Genomic DNA, 22,574 nt, shown 5'->3' on the forward strand with positions numbered 1-22,574 from the left:
TCTGCAAAAGATCTCGGCTAAAGCTCGTGTCAGAGGTCACTGCACTGATTAAAACTCCCTGCTTCAGGTCAAACTGTCAAAAACGGATTCTACAGCTAACGTCATGTTGTCATTCAACACTGAGCTTCAAAGTAGGACAAGCACAGAACAACAGCTTCGTTCTGTACAAGTTTTGGAGTTAGCCATGAAAGTTTAATAGTGAACCACCATGCACAACAGCACCCTGAAACTGATTCAGATAAGTTTATTGTCTTATTTACACCTGTTTTCCTTTTGTGACATGTCAATATGTGACCTGTGGAAAAGGCCAGACTGCTTCATTACATATAAGGGCATAGAAAAGTTCATGAACTCACTCATTCAAACCATTTGCATGGTCTTCCATTTTGCAATAAGATATCAAGTATTCGCGACCTCCAAGATCACAGCCCCTCCCGCACCCTCCGCTCAGCCTCTGCTGGACTATTAACCGTCCCCACATCACGCCTCAGCACCATGGATGCCTGAGCCTTCAGCTGCTCGGTACCGCCTGAGCCTTCAGCTGCTCAGCACCCAGACTATGGGACTCCCTCCCCCCACACATGAGACAAACTCCATCACAACATTCAAATCCAAACTCAAAACCCACCTGTTCAAACTGGCATATTCACTCTGACACTGTGCACTACAATTGTTTTAGGTTGATGTCTGGTTTTAAAAATGTTTGATGTTTTATTGTATGCTTTTATTCCCTGTAAGGTGACCTTGGGTGACCTGAAAGACGCCATCAAATAAAATGTAGTATTATTATTATTATTATTATTATTAAGTAAAAGGGAGAACACAGAAACAGCAGCAGTTAAAAGTACAAACGTGTAGATTGAAAGGAGAAATAAATGATGTGTTATCAGATTGGAGAGTCCCGTTGTAATGCAGTAATAATAAATATAAACATGAAAATGTCAGAGAAGACATCCCTCCCATGAAACCGGCCACAGGAATCAATCAAAGGTTGGCTGGTCGATGTCTGGCGGTACAGTGCAGCGAGTCAGGTTGGACAGGTAGAGAGCGGTCGCCATGGGAATGAGGCCTGCTGTCACCTTCAGGATGGTCAGCAGCCTCTCTGTAGCATTGGCCAAACCCTCTGGAGTCTGGAGGGGAAGAAGATTACAGTCTGCCTTTTAAGGAACTCACTGAAGACACGAGTTACACAAGTAAAAATAAACATTTTCCATAACCCTTATTATACCCTGTAGAATGCAACTTAAGTAAAACTGCATGTATTATTATTATTATTATTATTATTATATTGTTTCAACACTTTTCATCAGTGTATAACAATAAATCCTAATGAAACAATCAATTATAGTGAAGTGACCTGGACCCAGACAAGCAGCAGAGAAAGGAAAGATGGATTCACCAATTAAAATTAGTTTATAGGCGAATAATGTCTCCTCCCAGAAGTGGATAGGAACATATTTTGAAGATAACAGAGCTTCGAGGATTATTTGATTGCTTGACAGAAAAGGCAACTGAATTTTTCCTTTAATCAGATAATAGTTTTGGTCATTGCGGTTGCATGCCTTTGCCAACCAGTCAAGTTACAGTTTACATCCAAGTCTGTCCAGACTCATACAGTGAAGACTTTGAAGGAATTTAATAAAAAGGTATGAAGTATATTTCTTGTCTAAACGTGGATGCTTCACACACATCTTTAACCTGGCAGCACAGAAGATCTATATAATCATCCCAGTTTCAAGGTGGGCACCAAAGATTAGTGTCACTAATTCGGTATCTGACCAAATATGAAATATGGTCACAATCTCCCCTTCTGTTCCTCAGTTATGGCGCTGAATAATGGCCAGAAAACTGTTTTTGCAGAACATTGTCACAGGGAAGTTGACCTTTGACCTTTTGGGTATAAAATGTCATCACTTTATCATCTTATCCTATTTTGTCATTTTGTCATACAGTAATTAGCGTATGAATTCTTGAGTTATAGCCAAAAACGTGTTATGTGTAGTCACAGTGACTTTGACCTTTAACCACCAAATTGTTATCAGTTCATCCTTGAGTCGAAGTGGACATTTGTTGCAAATTTAAAGAAATTCCTTCAAGGTGTTCCAGAGATATCGAGTTCACAAGAATGGGATGGACGTGAGGTCACGGTGACCTTGACCTTTGACCCCCAAAATCGAATCAGATCATTCCTGAGTCCAAGAAGACATTTGTGCCAACTTGTATCACATTTAGCATAGGAATTCTTGAGTTATAACCAAAAACGTGTTTTCTAAAGTCACAGTGACCTTGACCTTTGACCCCTAAATCTAATCAGTTCATCCTTGAGTCAAAGAGGACAATTGTGCCAAATTTAAAGAAATTCCCTTGAGCCGTTTCTTAGACATCGTGTTCACAAGAATGGGACGGACGGACAACCCGAAAACATAATGCCTGTGTCCACGTCTGGCTGGCCATGATGTTTCTTTTATAATTGCAAATCACAATGGATTTTAATGGGGTTGTATGTAACGGACCAACTCGAAATTCTCCATAATTTTGAAGCAGATTGGGGGGTAATACATGTTATCCAAAATATTTACCAATAAAATATATGCAGAGTTTTGAGCACTTCAAGCGTTTCTGTGAAACCCCTAACAAAGATCAGATGCAACAAGTTGCCTTGGGTTGAACCTGTGCATCCAACAGACGTGTGCTTTTTGGACTGCTCTTGTTCATTAATCAAAATGTTAAAAGCCCAAAAAGTTGAATTCCAGGTTGTAACACTGTAAGAAGTACAAAAATCCAACTTTGCTACACATGAATTTGTATCTACAGTTATATCTTAGGGTTTAAACCAATGACTATATACAGATGGACGACGCGTCTCCATCTGCTCCCATTGTACGAAAGTGATGCCAAAATAGCCCCTGTGGCAGGCGCTGCCATCTTGTGATGGTGACGTCATTTTGTCACCAGAGACTGCGCAGTAGAGATCGGTGTCGGAGCCGCCGTAGCCACTTCCGCTAACCAAAATACACACTTAACCTACTAAAACAACAGCATCTTGCACGTCTGCGTGTTTAACATCAGAACAGCTTCTCTGTGTTGGTCGGAGATTAACGTTCGCAGGTATGGAAACTTCAATGTCTGTAGTGATTGTTTTAGTTAGGTTTCCTCTTGCTGTTCATCCTCTACTCTGCTAATCAAGAACTGATAGGCTGCAGGAGCCATAATTGTCAACAGAGCTGTCAATCATCATTTTGACAGCATCAAATAACTAATTAAAAATAAACTTGTCAGAAAAATGAACACTTGGACGTAAATCAGCATGATAAGAACTAACTATAATGACAGAAACCATGTTTGAGAAAAATGTATTTGGCGTGTATTTTGGTTTTATAGTTTGACTCATGTCCCATCTGTTAACATTGAGGAGGCGGGCTTAATGACCTATACTGCAGCCAGTCAACAGGGGGCGCTCTAAATGTTTTTGCTTCACTTTTAGGGGACTGTCACGTCACCCATCTTTTTATACAGTCTATGGTTTAAACCATAAACAAAGTCTGAGACAAAAGCTGATACAAACCTGATCCTCTGCAAACAGCAAGGGGCAGTGGAGCGATGCTGCCAGCTTCCTGACAGCATCCAGGCGCTCTGTGGGGACCGAAGCATTACGAGCTACAAGAGACAGATGCACAAGAGGGCAGCCGGTCAGACAGAGACACCCAGAGTAGACTCAGCTTAATGATCTGTCTTAAAACATGTGTGCGTCCTTACTTCCTTTTCTCTCCTCCTTCATGTGATTGAAGGGGCTAAGGAGAGCAAACAAATGCTTAAAGAAGAAGGTAAATTAATTGCCATACCATTAGTGACCATGAAGCAGACTTTTCCAAGGAAAAATCCAGGGTCCAAATATTTCAGAGAGGCTTCTGCTGACTGGAAACTATGACAAAATAAAGATACATGTCACAGAAGGAACTATAATATCCTGTTATGTTGATACAATTCATTTCTGAGTACAGTCCTTATTACTGATTACACATACAATACTGATAATACTGATCTAAAAGTCTGGGTAAAAATGGTACCTGTAATTTTTAAAAGATATGGTTTAACAAGGAGATTTGGGGTCAAAAAGACTTCTTTATGGACAACATGAGTTTCATTCACGCAAACTAAGACCACAATTTAAAGAAGATGTTTCATCTGTGTGTCCAGGTCGTTAGAAAAAACATAGAGAAGATTAAAAGATATGTACGGATTTGAAAGTTACCTGAGCTCTGAGGTCAGGTTGATGATGAACACCACCAGGTCTATCCTTGGGCGACTCTCCTCATTCTCCTTGGGGAGTGGCAGACTCTTAGCTAGTCTCCTAAATGGGGCAATTTAAGTGCTTGTTGTTAGTTGGTTACTTACACGTAGAAAGCCGAGATGGTAATTCTTCTATGTCATATTAGATGGATGGTACAGATGGACAAGATCCGGATATGTACTTAAGATAGTTGTATGAGGTTTAAAGACACCCTGCATGGCAATATTCCACAATATATGTAATATTTAGACATATAATAGAGTTCAGATATCAGAGAGTTTCACAGGTTTAATTCTAATTTGATGTTAAATTTAATTATTGAGCCAAACCCTTGATTTACAGAGTAGAATGAAATACATCCTCTTGTTTTTCAGGCAGCAGATCCACTATAATGACGAGGGTAGTGTTTCCCATTTTGTTGTAGCAGACTGCCGACTTCAGCAGTTTAATAATTAGATGAGTACTCACACATTCACAGTGACTGCGGTCTCCTCCACCAGAGCGTCTGCTAAACTCTGCTGAAACTGCTCCTCGAACTCCACCAGCTGGGGAAAAACACTCCAGGTCAGCACAAAAACTGATGATAGCACTTTGTGAATATAACACACTGCCACAAAAAAATGTAGTTTGTACCTTCATCTAAAGTTTTATCTAATAATATGTACATTAACATGGGGTGGAAAGTAACACAGTAGCTTCTATTTATTCAAAAACAGAAATCAGCAACTGAGAATAAAGTTTTGACTTTATCTATCAGCTTAAACCTTCATTACACATAATGTTTATATAAATAGAAAATGGTTAATGGACAGCACTTCTGTTGTGCCTTTCTAGTCGTTCAACAACACACTACCTGCCACCACATTCATTCTCTCATTAGTACACACCAAGCTCAATGCCTTTAGGAGCACTTTGGGATTCAGTTTCTCTAAGTGGTCAGATGTCACTTTGATCAGATATGTCCTTTGTAGATTGTTTTTTGGGGGGGTTCTTTTTTAGAGGTTAATCTATTCAAATTGTTTGTAGCAGTGTGTAACAGTGTAGCAATGTTTTTTCTTCATCTTCCTATCCCGATTCATCTTGTGCCCCCTTGGAAGGATCCTGACCACCCTGTCAGAAACTCTGACTTTGTTTTGAAACGTGGAGCTGGTTGGCTTCATGCGAGATTAAAGCGTTTTAAACATTGACACATCATTAATGTCTGACAGGATGTATACTGAAACTAAGAATGGACGACTGGAAGTATAATAAAAATGCTTTGTTAAGATAAAAGTGAGTGAATGACTGAGCTAGCCTTCAAACATTTGTTTCCACTGTTAGCTCAAGCTCAATAGCTCAAGCTAATAAAACACAAACTCACCAAGATGTTTGCTGTGTTCAACCCAGGCAGCTTATTGAATGGCTTCAGCGACGACATCCTGATACAAACTGATGTACTGATCAAACCGGCTCAGTTCCGTCCGTTTAGTGAGAAACTCACCAGCCAGAGCAGAGTCTGGTTATCTCATAGGAGTCCACTCGCGCTTCTTTTCCAAACGTGCGTGTGACGCAATGACGTTGTCCCTACAGAGGCAGGCCGCGTCACGACGTTTTCTCTTTAAAATAAGTTGTTTTCTGCCCTCTACAGGCTGCCAGGCGTTTTACAATTCACGCCTTATGATCTATTTCAAGTACAGATTGTACATTTGAAGCAAAATGCTGTATCAGAATTTGTGAAAAATGCTAAGACAAAACCCCAAACACAATAATGTCTCTATATTAAGAGCAGCATTTTTCATTTTCATTACACTTTAAAAACTGATTTTTGTAATATTTATTTTATGTGTGTGACTATGTACATGTTTTTGGAAGGCATTAAAGCTGAGGAGGGAGGAAAACACCTCCACTGGCTTAAACATCTCAACAACATGCTCTTAATTCTGCCTTTTTTAGTTTCCGACCGCTAAACGTGCTTTACACTACACGTAAACTTTCCCCAAATTCATACGTCTGCACAATAACGGCAAAGGCTTAAGGCAACATCATCAGGATCGATTCTATTACTCATTAATACATCGTCATGGCACAGCATTCGGCAGCAATTAAGGGTTAGACTGTTAGACAGGATTAAACTGCAAATCTTCCAACTAGTGGATGACCTGCTCTACCTCCTGAGCCAAAGCCACCAGATATAAATTAAAACTTTATACATTAACAGGAGGTGAAGGTTAAGATACACTGTTATAAACACATTGTATTTAAATGGAAGCAGAAATTTTTATTCACTTAATGATGGCACAGCAAAGTAGATTCCCCAGTAACACCAGGATGTATCACAGCAAACAGGACACAGGTCCCTGGGCCTTTGGGTGTCAGTATGTAAAGATGCACATCACCTTTATGCATAAGCATGTCAGGAAACATTTGGATGACTTCTTTCAGGGGGACAAGTGAGTTCATTTTCAAAGTACCAGCACGTCGCTGCATCTTAAATAAAGGGCAGGCGCGGGGATGTGGATCAGATTTTCCAAATGAGATTGTTATGGCTGTAAGGCAGCAAATAAAACATAAACATCATAAGTGCCTTCAGTCATTCACAGCTCATTTCCAACATGACTGCAAGGATTAAGCCACATTTATGAACTGAACCCGTGAAAATCATCCACAGCTACTGAAACTGGTAAGAATCCTAGGAAGGAACAGGAAAAATAGTATCAACATTAAGGAAACAACTAAAGATAAAAAAATAACAGCACTTCATGTGAGCAAAATAAAAAAACTGATTCTAAAGTAGGGCTGCGGTTTCTTTACTCACTCATCCCTCATGGCTGTCAAAATAACTGTACACAAGATGGCATAAAAAAATGACTACACTGCTTCCAGGTCACACTATCGAATCAATGCAGAGTCTTATAAAAGTTTGTTTGCATGTTTCTTTGACCGCCACCATTGAAGTTGTTCCCTCATCCCCAAGTTAAGTTTCCTAAGTCCACCCCTGCTAATGTACATGTCACGCTTTTAACATGAACACACATACAAAGCCGAAACACACGCACGCACCAACACACACTCATCTCTTCATGCTCCTGTTACTAAACAATGAATCCAAATCAAAGACTTTGGAGGTGTCCACGTCTTGTTCATATCTCTCCGGACTCTCGCTCCTCGGAGCTGGAGCGTCGTTCCCGCTCGTATGAAAGGGACCTCTCTCGTTCCCTGCCCCTGGCTGTGTCCGCAGAGGGGGAGGGCTCCCTGTCCTCCCAGTCTCTGGCCTCTGCCTTGTCTTCACGCCAACCCTCTGCTGCAGCCTCTCCACCTTTCTCCTGGGACGGCGAGTGCTCTCTCTCGCGGGTATGAGATGATCTCTCTCCGGAGGACCTGAGGTAAAAAAAAAAAAAAAAAATCAGACACAAGTTAACAAGACTAGGTCAAGACCTAGTATGTGGCCGACCGCACCAGGTCAATGTGCGCTTTTGTAGGTAATGTGTTACAAGGATTGTCCTTATGATGACAACGTGTTTGAAAGCAGGTGTGAGCTGCGGACGTAGGTGAGGACAGCTGATGAGCAGCCCCGCCTACTCCCTGAACAAAGTATCCAGAGCCGTATAGACGGAGAGTCGCGTCAGTGGAGGTCCAATATGCTCCATGATCCGCCATTGCGATGTTGCCTCTCTCTCTCTCTCTCTCTCTCTCTCTCTCTCTCTCTCTCTCTCTCTCTCTCTCTCTCTCTCTCTCTCTCTCTCTCTCTCTCTCTCTCTCTCTCTCTCTCTCTCTCTCTCTCTCTCTCTCTCTCTCTCTCTCTCTCTCTCTCTCTCTCTCTCTCTCTCTCTCTCTCTCTCTCTCTCTCTCTCTCTCTCTCTCTCTCTCCAGCTGTGAAAGCACAGTCACTCATTCACTCAGTCACATACAGACAGTGTGTGTAGGGCTGACCCCGGGGGTCAGCCTAAAACATCTGGGCACATAATTAAGGACTTAAATTCGGGTTAGACCAAAAGAAGTAATTGATTATATTCACAGCTCTGGCTTACAGTTATAATGATGGACTTGCTGTATAATTGTATAAGTAATAAAGGTTGGTTTTCAACAGATCAACAAAACACTATTCAGGTATCAATTAGTTAACACTACAGAGAGAAGATTTGTTGCATCCACCAAACTTACTCTCCTTCTATTGACTGTGCGCGCATCCACTTTGTTCCTATGTTCTGAATGTGAGACAACAGTATGACAGCTGATTTTATATCCCTGGTCACATGATGTAAACTGAATGCAGCTGAGTGACTGAATTAAGTTTGTTATGGAGGTACACTTTCCCACAACAATCCTGTCCTAATAACATTTTTGCAAGTTTTAAGACATTGATAAAAGCTGCACCTCTTCCTTTTGCGCCTGTGAGAGTGGGAGCGTGAGCGATGCCTTTCCTTGTGTCGATGTTTCCTCTCCCTCTCTCTCTCACGATCACGTTCACCACCTTCTTCTCTGGAACGAGAGGAGCGGTGGCGCCTCGAACGATGGGAGGACGAACTGCCTCCATCCCTGGGAAAAAATTATGAAGAAAAAAAAAATGAATATGTATATTTAATAGGTAGACTGAAGTGCGTTGTATACCATTACACTGTTTTAATGGGGGGCAACTCGTGTACATAGCGGCATTTCGTAGTAGGGATTTTTACAGAAGCTTACACAAAGAACACAAGGATTCAGATGTAGGTTTCTAAATGTACGCTGAAGGACAAAAATAAATGTTTAAGTCATCTTTTTTTTCTAGACTTAATCATAAAAAAAAAAGATTAGTATAACACCTCTTCCTAAGTCCTTCCTATGTGTGAGTCATTGTCCAGATATACTACAAGCAACGCTGCAGCGCTGCAGGGTGATGAGACTGTTTAAGTGTTGCTTGTGATTTGTCCCTCTGCAAACGAAGTGCAGGTGAGCTAAACTTCACAGGAATAGAACCAGGGCAAGCGTTTTTTTCAAACAAGCGACATTACTCTCTCACATAGAGAGAGATGGGGGAGGGGTGACAGACACACGGCGCATGTTAGGAGTCGAGACATCTTCATCGACAAAAAGACAGTTCAACATCACAATCTGTTTTCTCAGGGAGGATGTCCCAACCTGCTCCATAGTATATCAGGAAACTGCATCTATTTTCTGTGACATTATAAGCCCCTAAAGCGTCTCTGACAAAGACAAAACTCATCAAGTAGTCAAGGTAGACATACCTGTATCGGTCTCCACTTCTGGATCTTGACCTGAGACAGAAACAAAGTTTAAATTTCCACACAACACTGAACCTTTGCCAAGTAAATAAAAAGAAATCGGAGCGATTTTTACCTTCTTCGCTCCCTCTCCCTTTCTCGTTCCCGCTCCCATTCTCGCTCTCGTTCCCGCTCTCGCTCTCGTTCCCGCTCCACCTCCCACTGTCGCTCTCTTTCATCGTCTTTTTCACGTTCCTCTCGTCTTCTCATTCGCATTCTCTCTTGTTTCTCTACAACTGCTTTCTGGAAGACACAAAATTCAACGTAAATAAATAATGCTACCAGCTGGTTCTGTATCATGTTCAGAAGTATCATTAAAACATGACTGAAATTTATACTAGATTTACCTTATTGATCAATAATCACACACATTTAAGTAGCTCTGTTTGTGCTGGTTCAGTAATGTCTTACCCTTAGCTTTTCAAGTTTCTCGCGGATTTCAATAAAGCCGAGATGCAGTTTGCCCCCAAAGTGGTCAGCCAGACGGCGATCATTGTCATGGAGACCCAAGTAGGCAGAGCACACCTCACACACCCGTAGTTTTTGTTGTTGAAAGCTGGAGGCTGGCATTGAGTTCCTGTATACATCCTGTAAGAACAAAAGTTTTGAAAGTACAGAGCTGAAGCAAACTCACTGAAGACAAATTTAAATAAAAGATTTGAAATTGTGTTTCATCATGGCTGCAGGACAGAGCCTGGACGTGAGTGAAAGCTAGGTGTGTGTTTAACTGCTTTTGGTTACCATTAAGTCAAAGAATACAATGATTTGCCAATGAAATGCATCAGTCATGTCATTAATTAAACATTCATCATCACAGAGAGGAACTTATATTCAATTCTATTTGGTGGAAAGGAAGTGAAAACGGATTCAATTTCTGACCTCTGCTTCCTTCTTCAGGGCTCGGGTCTTCTCCACCATTTCCAGTACTTGCTGGGCTTCATCTACGTTCCCCTCACCCCCAAGCTGCTCTGCTCGGGCCAGAAGCTTTCCAATCTCTTCGTTCAGCTCGTGTACACGCTCAGCCTTTTCGTGGCCAGTGAAAAAGAGACCAAAAAAATTTGCTTTAAGTTATAAAAAGACACTTCGCAGAGATGAATGAGAGCCTGGTCAAACAAAAACTCCCAAAGACATAAATGATTCCCCGTCCCTGCATTCACAACAACCTGATAATAATCTCAGTGAAAATGTCAGACAGGGAGTTTGTCACCTTTGCAGCCACTTCAGCGCTGATCTCATCCTGCGTCTCAGCTAGTCTCTTCTTAGCTAGCTCGGTCCTGCGGTCACAGTCAGCGATGAAAGTCTGAAGATGTTCAGCAGCCTGTGAGAAAACACAAGATACATGGGTTTTTGGGGTGTAAAAGTAATGCCATGAATCAAATATCTCAAAAATGTAAATGAACACAAGATCTTTCGACTCTTGCTTTGGGCAGTCGCAAAGTGGGCTTTTTGGTGGAGGAACCGTTAGGACATCAGGGGCGGTGTTAGCATGATGTGATGGGTGTCTGTCACTGAGTAAGAGCTTGGGTTCAGCATTATGTGCTGTTCTACAAACAGTCAGGGGGATGACTGTACCGGTTGGAAAATGATTTCATGAGTTTTTAATGCGTCATCCTGTCTTTTACATCATCAAGTGAAAGAGGGGGAGATGAAAACCACTCTCCGTTCTTGTGGTTGCCGTCATCTCACTTATATTTTTATACAGTCTGAATTATCTTACCGTCATCTAGCTCGCTATTCTTGGTTGGCATGAAAGCAGCATTGTCACTCTGAATAACTTTATACTGTGCATAGATGGTGTAAAACAGCAAAACCCTTTGTTAGATTTAGGGAAGTAATGATTTAGAAATAATAAGAAAAGACTTTATTCTAATAAAATGAGAGTTAATTCTCGTAATGCTACGACTTCATACTACTAAAATAATGCCTTTTTACTTGTAATCTCTATTTCTTTTCATTTAATGTGGCCCTAATACTCCGTCGTAGTAAACAGCAGATTTACATTGTTAAAGTTACACAGGAATCTGCACTCACGTGTTTCACTGCTCAACAAGTGCCCCTTCGCAATTTAGTTCTTTACCTGCATCATTGTAAACAGCACAATGCAGAAGCAACAGCATGACAGGATAAACACTTTACAAAATGAGTCTCAAAACGACCCTCAAGTGTTCATTGCTCACAAAGTTTTTACTGTGAGCAGAATTATCTGCAGAGGTCTACTCCTCTCCAAAACAAATATACACGCCAATTAAAACTATTAAACACACTGAATAAAAGTAGTTTCATATTTTAAACACGGCAGCGGCATGACTTGAAACGCTAAGGAAGTATTTAGCTATAAAAGTTTTAATGTCCTGTTAACAGCCAGTCTTCCACGTAAAACATTAGACTCATGTAGAACGACATAGGAGTTGGTCTAGCTCTAAAAAAAGGAAACTGTCGAAATGTCATGTCAAACTGCCAAATCTGGTAAATTCTGAGTCAGGTGCAGCCAGATTCAATATCATTACTAAAAAGAATTAAAAAGACCTCTGATGTAAGTTTGACATTTATTAAAACAAATCACTATCAAAAAAACTGTCCGCAACCCTGGTTGATTTCTTCTTAAACCCTATTTTCATGTGGGCACTTAGCTGGTTTACTGAGTGACAAATTACACTGGAACTATAGAAAAATAAATGCTTTTCTCAAGAGCTAGGTATGATGGGGTGTTAGGGTGTGTATGTGTGTGTGTGTATGCAAGACTCACATCAAGTTCGAAGAAGTACTCCTGCTCCTTAGAGGCAATCTCGTAGTCTGCTCTGAGGGCCAAGTCATGGACTTTCATACACTCTCCCAGGTCCATTCTCTGCAGGAATCAGAAAGGCATCAACATTATGTATGTACATTTAATCATCTAACTACACCTGAGAGACTGTGCGTGTTATATCCTTTGAATCAGAGTACTGCAGGGTCTGGTCTTCGAGACTGACTGTACAGTGTTAGAGCATCTGTACAGTACAGTCACCAGATATTGAGAGACAAAAAATGTGTTGTGTTGGTTTTAAACTCCAGATTGTTGAATTTGAACAGTGATGTTGAGTTAATTACTAACTCTCAGTTTTAATTTGAGGGATCGCATCACAATAACGGGGTTGGAAGTGCAGCCCTTCTTATTTACATTACAATCATATTGTTTGATGGAACAGCAGGCAATTTTGTAAATGTAAGTTACGTTCAATTGCTTGCAGGCAACATCAAGCTAAAATACATAAAACAAACATCGGCTCATGTTTCTCGTGAACAGCAGTTATGTTCAAATGTCTATTTTAGGTTTTTATCAATCTGATTTATCTGAAGATAAATGTAAAAGCTTGTTGTCACTGTATCATTTTACTGTCCAATGTTCAGGAGTGGACCTAAAACCAATGACAACAACTCCCATAATGCTTTTGTGTGCATAAAACACGATAATATTCTCTGTAGATAGATGTGAGTAAATATGGTACTCACAGTGCCAGACAGGATGTCATGTGGACAGGAATCTAAGAGATGACTTTTGCAGACTCGCTCATCTGTAAACTTTATTCTCTGCCTCATGGTGTCCCCTGAAAAACAGAAAAATAGAAATCAGACAGACAGTTTAACTTAATCTTACGTTACCTAGATCCCCGAAGAAGTTCTGAATCACTGAGTTGCAGACTTGCGATGAATGAGTCACATCTGTAACCTTACAAGTAGCTTTTTGCACATAGTTTAATAACATGACAACATCTGGTGGCAAGAAAAAGAGCTACATAGAAACTAGTACACTGACCATGAACCAGTTGGAGGCTAAAATGTTATCATGTTTTTGTGCAAGGTTATCACATCAACTTAACTCGCCATGTAAACTCAACTACAACAGGTAGCTAGCCGGCTGGCTACCCTCATGTTAGCTAGCTTGGTGGAAAAGCATGCCTCACTCTCGCTGTCTGGCAGCTTGGTTAGCTTCAGGCTAATGCTAGCAACAACACAAACTCGTGTAGGATCAGACATGCTCACCGTCTCTCCCCGTCCCCATGAGCTGGTCCAGCATTGCTCGCATCTGTGCCTGGGCCGACATGTTTTTGAATGTTTAGGTCGGCTAACGTTGTGTGAGTAGCTCCTCGCCCCGACAGTCCTCACACATGCAGCCTCCTAACGGCAGGCCTGCTCGGCTAGTCCACCACCGACACCGACAACTTTTCCCACAAGGAGAAAAGCTCGAGTCCCGCCGAGCCAGCGAGCTTGTTCGGTGTAACGTAAACACAATACACTGTTTTTCACAGCACGTAACAAAAGCTAGTTAAATGTGACTTTTTAACTGTAGATGACTTCGGGTCGGTTAAGCAAGTGCAGCGTCTGTTTGAAAACTGCTGGAGTCCCCTGGTCGTGTCGTAAGGCAAGTTGAGAGGGCGGTGACTGAATGCAGACGGGCCGTTGGGTTAGCTAATTAAACCTGTAACAAAATAAGCAACCGCTTCTTCTGTAACATAGCATCTAACTGTATTTCTAGACAGTTAGCTTAAAGTTGGCAAGTTTATTCAACGTCCTTCTTCCGTCTTTCCACTTCCCCTCCGTGCGCATGGCCGCAGGACGCGCTCTCGTGCCTCCGCTTCGAGGAAGTGCTGCAGTTAGCGCGCGCTGGCCGGTCTAGTGACGTTAGAGCCAACGCTCAGTCAGCTCTACTGTGAGGACATCCTAGATACATAATATTTCATTCATTTATACGTTTATACAACTATAAGTGCATTGTAGATTATATACAAATCCAAATGATATTTGTAATGCTTTCACAATATTTTAATTTCACGTTGTTTTGTTGTTCATTTTAATCAATTGGCCTTATTTCACAAGGAAGCTCTCTAACCCTTGTTTTCGACAGTAAAGAACATTCCTGTCCTTACAGACACTTGGAATACCAGGAATATTTTAGCCTATACAAAAACAACACACTGTTTTATGCTCATGGGTTGATTTTGTAATTTGGTAGGTAGGTCAGTTGTTAACGAGAAATGGTGAATGCTGTCCTATCCAGTATTACATACTAATTTTAGAGAAAATTATCAAATTAAGTTGGGTACACTTAAATATACAAGCTTCAATGTTTTACTTTATGTAGACAATGGCTTCGCTTTAAATGAACGGAAAAAAGAAAAAAATTCTAATAAATCAACATAAGAAGTCTTTTAAGAACTAATTACCGCAATTTAATGGCGTACTCAAACGTTGCACCTTTCTGTATAGTTTTAAGACGCGCCCATAAGAATCATCCCGGTTCCACCCATAGTGACGTCACACCCTGCTACCACAGAAACTGGAAAAATGGCGACCAGTATACTGCGGCTGCCTCTGCGACTTTCCTCCAAAAATATGGGGATAATGAGCCGTAACACCGGCTTGAAAACATCAAACATATCCAGGACTACTCAAAGCAGGACTGCAGTATCAACGCCGTCGGGGGCAATCTTACCGAAGCCGGATAAAGTGAGTTTTTCTTGCACTGGTACCGAGTGAAAACCAAGAAAAATGACTGACAGCGTAGGCGGGTCCTAACGTTGATTGACACTCAATGTTGCGAATTGAAAGGTAGTAGACGCGCTGGGTTGTTCAAGTCAGCCAATGAATGTGTGTTTACACAGAAGTACGGGTTCTTTCAGGAAGTAACTAACCCGTAGATCGTCAATTCTAGTCATATTTTTAATTTAAAAAAGCCGTTAATATAAGTAATTAAAATTATTTAAAATTAGATGATTTTCCTCCGATAGATATGTTTTATGCGCATGACAATTAGATTCACTCACTACATACAGTACTTCGTGTGCATGCTTAGACAAAACAGGCCGAGACTAATAATTATATTAGGCCCACAGTCACACTCATATTAACCTCGGAACTGTTGTGATGTCCACTGTTGTAAATCACAACTTAACGGTTAGATGTTAGACCCCCCACCATATGAAGTTTAGGTCTACAGAGATTTTAAATGTGTTGGATACATTTATGCGGGACTAAAAAGATAATTGTTATTCAGCCCTAATTTACCTTTTGTCACAAATTTCAATAAACCAAGAATATAGCCAAGAGCCAAAATACTGTAAAGGGCTGGATAAGAAAAGAGGCCAAAATGAGCTGATGACACAGGGGCCATCTTAATTATAGGATTTCATGTAAGTAATTGGGTAGTAAAACAGGGTCCAACTAAAAGCCCCGATTATGTCAGATTAAATCAAGCTATGATATGACGATTTTTCAGTAAAAAGACTTTAATGATAGCAGATAGACTAATGTATCGTCATGTAAATAAGGTTCACAACCTTTGCAAAATGTTTTTGTCTAGCCTGCTGTAGACATTTTGGCTTTGTTACACTCAGTGTCCTCAGGAATCCAGCTGCGCGAGATGGCATTTTAGCCAATATGCACGAAACCCCTGTAAGCAAAGCTTCGTTTCTCCGCTCAGCTATATTAACTTTGGAGATTAAATATTTGTATGTAGCTATTGGAGAAACAGCTGCCCGAAATCACAAATCTGGACCAAAATATCCCTGAGCAAACTGAGGCGGGGATTAAAATTGTTAGTAGTCCGCACAGTTCATGTGAATGTAAATTTTTTACTATCCCTCTTTACCTCATCCAGACACCGTTTGGTCTCATCCGCATGACAGTGGTGGTGGTGCCTTTCCTGTATGTTGGAACGCTGATCAGCAAGAACTTTGCCGCCCTCCTGGAGGAGCATGACATTTTTGTCCCTGAGGATGATGACGATGATGACTGAGCTACCCTCAGAAAGTAAATAGTAAAGGTAAAGTGTACATTAGCCACACGTTTATTTAACCTTTAAACACTCCTTATTGGGCCTTTTTACATACACATCTTATCGGTGAGTGAAGGGTGTGTCAGCTTCATGTAAAAGGGGATAGCTTGGGGCATGTTTGTTAGATGTTGACAAATGGTAACTGCAGAAAGATGATGCCAATTTTGTTTTATTCACATCCACAGGGTGCTTTGCAATATTGACTGAGAGCATACCAGCCAGCATATGGAGGATGGGGAAGATGGGAATCCTCTGACTTCCAAATATATCCAAACCCAGCTTCTTCCTCTCTCCTTTGCTATTTATGTTTTAAATAAATACATTTTTTAAAACTCTCATATCATGTGAGGCTATCAAAGCTACAAGTTATGCCTTCACTCTTGTTTGCATGTTTGTGTATGTCAACTTAATAAACTGAGTCGACTACAAATGGAGAAACATTTGCCTTTTTTTTTAATGATAACTGTCTTTGCATTGTGATATCCAAGTACACAATCGTCTCCGTAATTCTTATTTGGGCTCTTCTTTTTCATATTCAGTCATAATAGCATATATTATTATCACTAATAACTTCTATTTTCGTGCTTTCTTTCTCCTTCACAAAGTTTCGACAGTTGTCCTCATTGGTCAGGTGTTTCTCGCTCCTTCCTGTAGTGCAGCGTTGGCCAGTCTCAAGTGTTCGTTGAGGGAGCCCATCTCCAACTGACTGCGGCCTTTTAAATCACTCAGCTCGACATATGCCTCCTTATAACGGTCACAAGCCACGTCCTTCTCCTAGAGAATTGTTTGGAACAAATATTCAAGAACAAGTCAAGCAGGTAGGGACCGTTTAAATCAATGTTTTAAATGTACAAAATACTGAAAAGTATGAACGGATCATAACACAAACCTTGGCAAGAGACTGAACTTCATTCTGTAGACAGCTGATTTCTTTTTTAAGATATTGCACCTCGTTATCTTTCGCCCTTAGTAATAACTGAAAGACAAATTGTGAAATGGCACCATAAACAGATAAAAAATATAGAGCATTTAAATGGAAAGTCACGATGTCATAGCAGAAGTAGATATACAGTATTCAAGCACCGTACGTTAGTACAATTTTTAGGTAATTGGACTTCACTTGAGAGCATCCTTTTCATGTAACTTCATGCTTTGTTCAACTACATTTCATAGGAAACATTAGTACTCCATACTTCATTACATTTTTTAACCAACTAAAAGAGTAAATTCTCTTTATACTTTAATGCACAAGAACCACAATCCCCCCCAAAATGTAACAACCTAACAATTACAGTGACTCTTGTCTTCGTAGGAAATACTTTAACTTTTAATACATTAAGTAGGCTACATAGCACCGAGTATTTTTAGAGGGACCTTTTGCTAATTTTACTTGGGAACTTGGGAACCATAAAACTGTTCACTTCAGCACAAGTCATAGTGCTGGATTTGTGGACTGAAACGTGCACTCCAACTCAGGCAGTAGGTGGCAGTGTGTGCTGCACTACAACCGACCACAGATGCTCAACACAAATGAGGCCACAAGAAAATAACACACTGACAACGTTCAACAGGGAGACATAACTGGAAGGCAAAACAGCAAAAATGCATCAAGTAATTTCTTTTATTACAGTGGTTTCAAATACATCAGAAGCTACTTTCTGCTTTCCCATGATGACAGTAATGTCAACATTTGACCTTCAAGCCCATGTTAATAGATAGATGGATACAGAGAGTACTTTATTGAGGGGAAATTTCAGGTGCTATAAATAAGACCGATTTGGGATGCAGCACGAGGTTAATATACTTTAGTATGAACTTCTTTCACATGAGTTGGGATCTACGGAAGCCCTGAGCAGACACGCATCCATACATTTTATTTACTCTGTTTTCCCGTGATAACAAGTTATTTCTGGTCGTTCTCTCGAGATCTTGACTTATTTTTCCCGTCATCTCATCAACAAAGCTGGTTTTCCCATTATAACAGACTAATTTGGCCAATTATCACAAGATAACAAAGCTTGTTTTCTCGTGATAACAGGATAATTTTCCAGCGATCTAGAGAACAAAACAATAGGCAGGTCACTGTGATATTACAGAACATGCCATGCTGCCATTGCCCACACTAATGAGTTAAGTCTGTTTCTGTTTGGTTCTTTTGCAACTCTGGGGATAGGAGTTATGATCATCTGACGTTACAGTGATGCCTCGTCGTCGCCTCGTGATAAATGAATCAATATCTCGAGAAAACAACCAGAAACTCAATATAAGTCAATATAATGTATGCATGCATGTCCCCTAAGGGCTTCCGTAGGGATCACTCAGGATCTAATTTAGACAGAAAAAAAGGTTTTGCTATTAATACCTCGACTTCTGATGCAGAGCGCTCAGTGTTGCCAAGAGTCACAGTGTCCGACCTCTGGCCTGTGATGAAATAACGCATGCGGCTGATCTCTTCCGCCAGCTTGGCCTTCAGCTCCTGAAGAGAGATTCGTAGTTCAAATTATGGCACAGAGAAATATCATGCATGAATTATTATTTATAATGCAGCTTAATAAGTGTCATTATTGTTACACCCCTGTAGGAGCACACAGAACTTGATAGCAACATATAATAAAGTGCTTTGGTATTTGTATTAAAACAGAAATAAGGCTTGTGTATGCACCTGGTTCTCCCTCCTGAGCTGCTCCAGCTCTCTCTCCTTGCAACTGAGCTCGGTCTCTCTGCCCTTGCTGCTCTGCTCGGTGCGGCTCAGCTGCAGGCATGTCTGAGAGTATCTCTCTGACAGCACATCTAACTCACTGTGCAAGACTTCCGCCTGGGGCCTGACACGCACAAACACACGAGTTCTGAAGTAAATTATAATGCAGTATCATGCAAGGGGTCATGGTCGAGTGCAGAACGTCTTTAGCCTGCAGCGTCTCAGAATGATAAACTTACATGTGGCCTTTAGATGGAGTGTCCATGAGTGCAGCTCCTCCTGCCAGCCTGCTCGCCTTCTCCACCTCTCTCTCCAGCTCTGCTTGGTGAGACGCTCTCAGTGCCTCCATAGCTTTAATAAACAGTTAGTTAATTAGTTATTTAAACCTGCCTTCAAACAGCATTAAAATATAACAAAAGAATGCATTTTACCTGTAGCAGCTGCCTGACTCTCCTCCTTCAGCATCCTGTCTCTCTGTTCCTCCAGCTCCCTTATCTCCTTCGCGTGTTTCTCCTGCAGCTCCTGCAGTGCTTTCAGATGGGCGACTTCCATGGCTTCCAGTTTGGCCCTACAGGGGGCCCTGGGGCCACACGGGCTGTCTACCTCTATACCCATGGCTGCACGTTCTTTCTTAATACTCTCCACCTGCTTTCTAAGAGAGACGGCCTGGGGGATTTGCAGAGAGTGTATAGAAGAGGAATCAATTCTGGATAAAATAATATAATAATTCCTCATATTCCATTTGTAAGTTCTCCCTTACCTCTTTTTGAAGGGCGTCGGCTGTATTTGTTTGAATAGTCTGGGCTCCATTTATGGATGAGCTCGATCTATCGTTTTCTGATGGGGTGACATACTGTTTGGCTTCCTCTGGGCTCGATTGATTGGTCTGGGAGTTATTGAGAGTTTGTGATTCCTGTGCGGTGCTTGATTGATTAGCCTGGGCTCCAATGAGAGACTGAGCGCTCATTTCCCTAAACGAAAGTGTCTCAAACTCTGTCCACTTCCTGCTGACCTCTGAGTCCATTGTCTCAATAACAGGCACAGGCACACTCCCCCTTTTCAGCTCCATGGAGTCCCACCTGCTGCCCATCTCACTGAAGGGGACCCCCTTCTCAAACCACTTGTTCCTCTCCTCCAATCGCTTTGCTTGCTCGCGGTCCCAGCCCTCCCCTTCCTCTCTCTGACTGGCTGGAGATAGATCCAGAGCGTCCAGATCTCCGTCTGCTGTTTGGAGGCGGCGGCGGCGGTGGTCGGACTGATGGGAGTTTGCAGCTGTGGTGGTGCAGGTGGCAGTCGTACGCTCATAGCCGGAGTCCTCGCAGGTGAACCGAGCAGAGGGTTGGCATGACGACGGTCTCAGGGAGAGGGGTTTCTCTTTCTCGCTGCTGCCGTCTGATTGGCTGGGATTAGAAAGAGGGAGAGACAGGAGGGTAGAGTTACACATCAGAAGAAAGATGATAGAGGGGGTTCGTTACAGACAGACCACCCAATCACATTGTCTGCATTTCTAAGAGGTGTGCAGGAATTTTCAGGTCAATGTAGAGCCCATTTTTAGAATTAGTTTGAAGATTTTAGCATAATTTATGCATAATAACGTGAAAAACAAGTTTTTACATTTATTTGATCTTATATTTGCCATTTTTGGATTTTTTTGTGTGTAATTTATCAAGATTTTTCAAGAATATAGAAGATAATTGCACTTATTTTGACTTACTTCACATATACAATACTTAAAAGTTTACTTCGGCTTGACCAACTACTTTTATTTATCTCCACTGAATACTTTTAATTTTAGATTTTGCTTATGATACGTTATCTTTTCTTTTCAGAACTTTTACTTGCAATCCAGTGAGTTTACGGTGTTGTTTTTCTTCTTTTACTGAACTACGGTATCTGAACACTTACTCCACCACTGTCTCTCAGTATAAAGAGCTCAGACTCACTGCGTGTTGTTCTGGATCGCCTGCTTTAGTAGCTTCACCCAGTTCCGCCGTATTCTGGAGGTTATGGCAGAGAGAGTGAACACTGCTCTCTTTGTCTGGAGGAGATCAAAAGACACAGCAAAGACGCACACACAGACACACACAGTGTGAAACAGGAAGCAGCCAAACATGTCATTGATGTGAAAATGGGCGGAGGTGTGTGTGTGGCGTGTCTGACTGTCCATCTGTCTGATGGTCTCCTGTGCAACACAATGAGAAAAACACAAGTACAGTACGTACAATACACACCTGTATCTGGAGTCCATAGTTCTTCTCAACATCGCAGTCTGACACATTCACACATGATGTCAGGTCGATCTCTCCGTCTAGATCATCCGACTGCAGCACAAAACGCAAAGCTTACATTTATTTCGATTATGTACGTTTGTAAACCGAACATCAAAGAAGAATTAATTGAATCAGCTCAGGACAATTGATCATACTGCCCATTTTGTGGGGACAAAACCTGCACGAAGCCGTTTTAAATGACGAATTAATGTAGGAAGGAAATGTTCTTACTAATTTAGAAATTGCTTTTACGTCACACATCAGGTCCTACCTCCTCAGCCTCCGAGTCTCTGTAGTACCTTAGGAAAGCGTCATCCAGAACAAACCAGTGTTTCCTCCACTGTGAATAAAATCACAGTTACATGGACAACCTTAGACTTCCACTGACATTTTCATTACGACAGTATGTGGACTTCTTCATAGCTAGTTTAATAATGGTCGAGCCTTGTTCCTGGTGTTTTTTACACAGTCTGTCAGGTTGTCAGACTGTGGTTACAACAGGAAATAGAATAGAGAATGAGAAAAGCTTTCTTAAAGATATATTAGAAGAACAACTTAATTTACCTTGCCATGCTCGTCCAGTCTGGACATCCACCCCTTCAGCAACAGCACCTGCAATTAAAGTATTGAGAGCATGCTCTTTGAAAGCATTCTGTAATGGTCTCACACTTTATGGTGAACCCAGAGGAAACGGAAACTGTCAGAAGCAGACAGTGTGTCTCTGTCAGCGTCAGATAACTGAGTCATTCTGAAGCATAATGAGGAAGGCAAAACATTTACGCATTAAAAATGGGAAATACTCTGCAGAATGGGAACTTTTAAAGAGGATGAGGGGTAGTTTTTGCGGACTGTGAACATGTTTATAAAACTGTGAAATAGGAAGTGAAAGAGGAAGTGGTGAAGCATTAAACGTCTTGAAAGCAAGCAGGTGCTATTCAAGCATGTTAGCAGAAAATACTTACCATGCATGCACCGCAATGTCCAGTATGTATGAGGACGAGAAAGAAAGACAAAAATGTGAGAGCAAACGTGGAACTTAATTATGTCCATGAAAACTTGCATGAAAAAAAGCATTGATATAATGTTGAATGTTGATTCATTTCATACATTTTTCTGTTTGTTGAAGTTTTAGGCATGATACTGCAGAAAATGTTTGCTTAAACCAGCCTAGAATCTATATATAAAGATGATAAATCACATGAACATGCTGCCCTAAAACACAGACTGCTAACTAATGGCTTTTTCCCTGCAAGGTGCTTCTATA

General features: G+C 41.2%; 4 protein-coding genes across 5 annotated transcripts; 1 reads left to right on the top strand and 3 right to left on the bottom strand.

The window, feature by feature from the left end:
* Window positions 1-462: 462 nt before the first annotated feature.
* pane1 (proliferation associated nuclear element) lies at window positions 463-5,770 on the bottom strand. Its single transcript, XM_069666532.1, has 6 exons — window positions 5,652-5,770; window positions 4,760-4,836; window positions 4,253-4,351; window positions 3,843-3,922; window positions 3,566-3,657; window positions 463-1,130 (listed from the first exon to the last, which is right to left on the bottom strand). Exons 1-6 carry the CDS (start codon window positions 5,706-5,708, stop codon window positions 981-983), a joined length of 555 nt encoding a protein of 184 aa, XP_069522633.1. The 5' UTR covers window positions 5,709-5,770; the 3' UTR covers window positions 463-980.
* Window positions 5,771-6,176: 406 nt separating this feature from the next.
* Window positions 6,177-14,106, bottom strand: LOC138594465 (putative RNA-binding protein Luc7-like 1). Its single transcript, XM_069665561.1, has 10 exons — window positions 13,552-14,106; window positions 13,021-13,115; window positions 12,278-12,376; window positions 10,739-10,849; window positions 10,411-10,554; window positions 9,943-10,119; window positions 9,608-9,774; window positions 9,496-9,525; window positions 8,645-8,806; window positions 6,177-7,648 (listed from the first exon to the last, which is right to left on the bottom strand). The coding sequence occupies exons 1-10, from the start codon at window positions 13,610-13,612 to the stop codon at window positions 7,411-7,413; spliced, it is 1,284 nt and encodes a 427-aa protein (XP_069521662.1). The 5' UTR covers window positions 13,613-14,106; the 3' UTR covers window positions 6,177-7,410.
* Window positions 14,107-14,840: 734 nt separating this feature from the next.
* Window positions 14,841-16,780, top strand: smdt1b (single-pass membrane protein with aspartate-rich tail 1b). The gene is made up of 3 exons (XM_069666793.1): window positions 14,841-15,015; window positions 16,166-16,330; window positions 16,528-16,780. Exons 1-2 carry the CDS (start codon window positions 14,854-14,856, stop codon window positions 16,301-16,303), a joined length of 300 nt encoding a protein of 99 aa, XP_069522894.1. The 5' UTR covers window positions 14,841-14,853; the 3' UTR covers window positions 16,304-16,330; window positions 16,528-16,780.
* On the bottom strand, window positions 16,555-21,961 carry LOC138595398 (TRIO and F-actin-binding protein-like). Of its 2 annotated transcripts, none has more exons than XM_069666790.1 (11): window positions 21,875-21,961; window positions 21,582-21,650; window positions 21,272-21,361; window positions 20,984-21,078; window positions 19,801-20,440; window positions 19,472-19,706; window positions 19,280-19,391; window positions 19,005-19,164; window positions 18,705-18,818; window positions 17,232-17,318; window positions 16,555-17,116 (listed from the first exon to the last, which is right to left on the bottom strand). In XM_069666790.1, the coding sequence occupies exons 1-11, from the start codon at window positions 21,899-21,901 to the stop codon at window positions 16,970-16,972; spliced, it is 1,776 nt and encodes a 591-aa protein (XP_069522891.1). In that variant the 5' UTR covers window positions 21,902-21,961; the 3' UTR covers window positions 16,555-16,969. The 2 variants fall into 2 exon arrangements, with proteins under 2 accessions (XP_069522891.1, XP_069522893.1); XM_069666792.1 differs by having other exon boundaries at window positions 21,542-21,650; window positions 21,875-21,894.
* Between the last annotated feature and the right edge of the window lie 613 nt (window positions 21,962-22,574).

Source organism: Semicossyphus pulcher, unplaced genomic scaffold, assembly GCF_022749685.1.
Source record: "Semicossyphus pulcher isolate SPU_LCO1_2020_fin unplaced genomic scaffold, fSemPul1.0.p SCAF_17, whole genome shotgun sequence".
Lineage (NCBI taxonomy): Eukaryota > Metazoa > Chordata > Actinopteri > Labriformes > Labridae > Semicossyphus > Semicossyphus pulcher.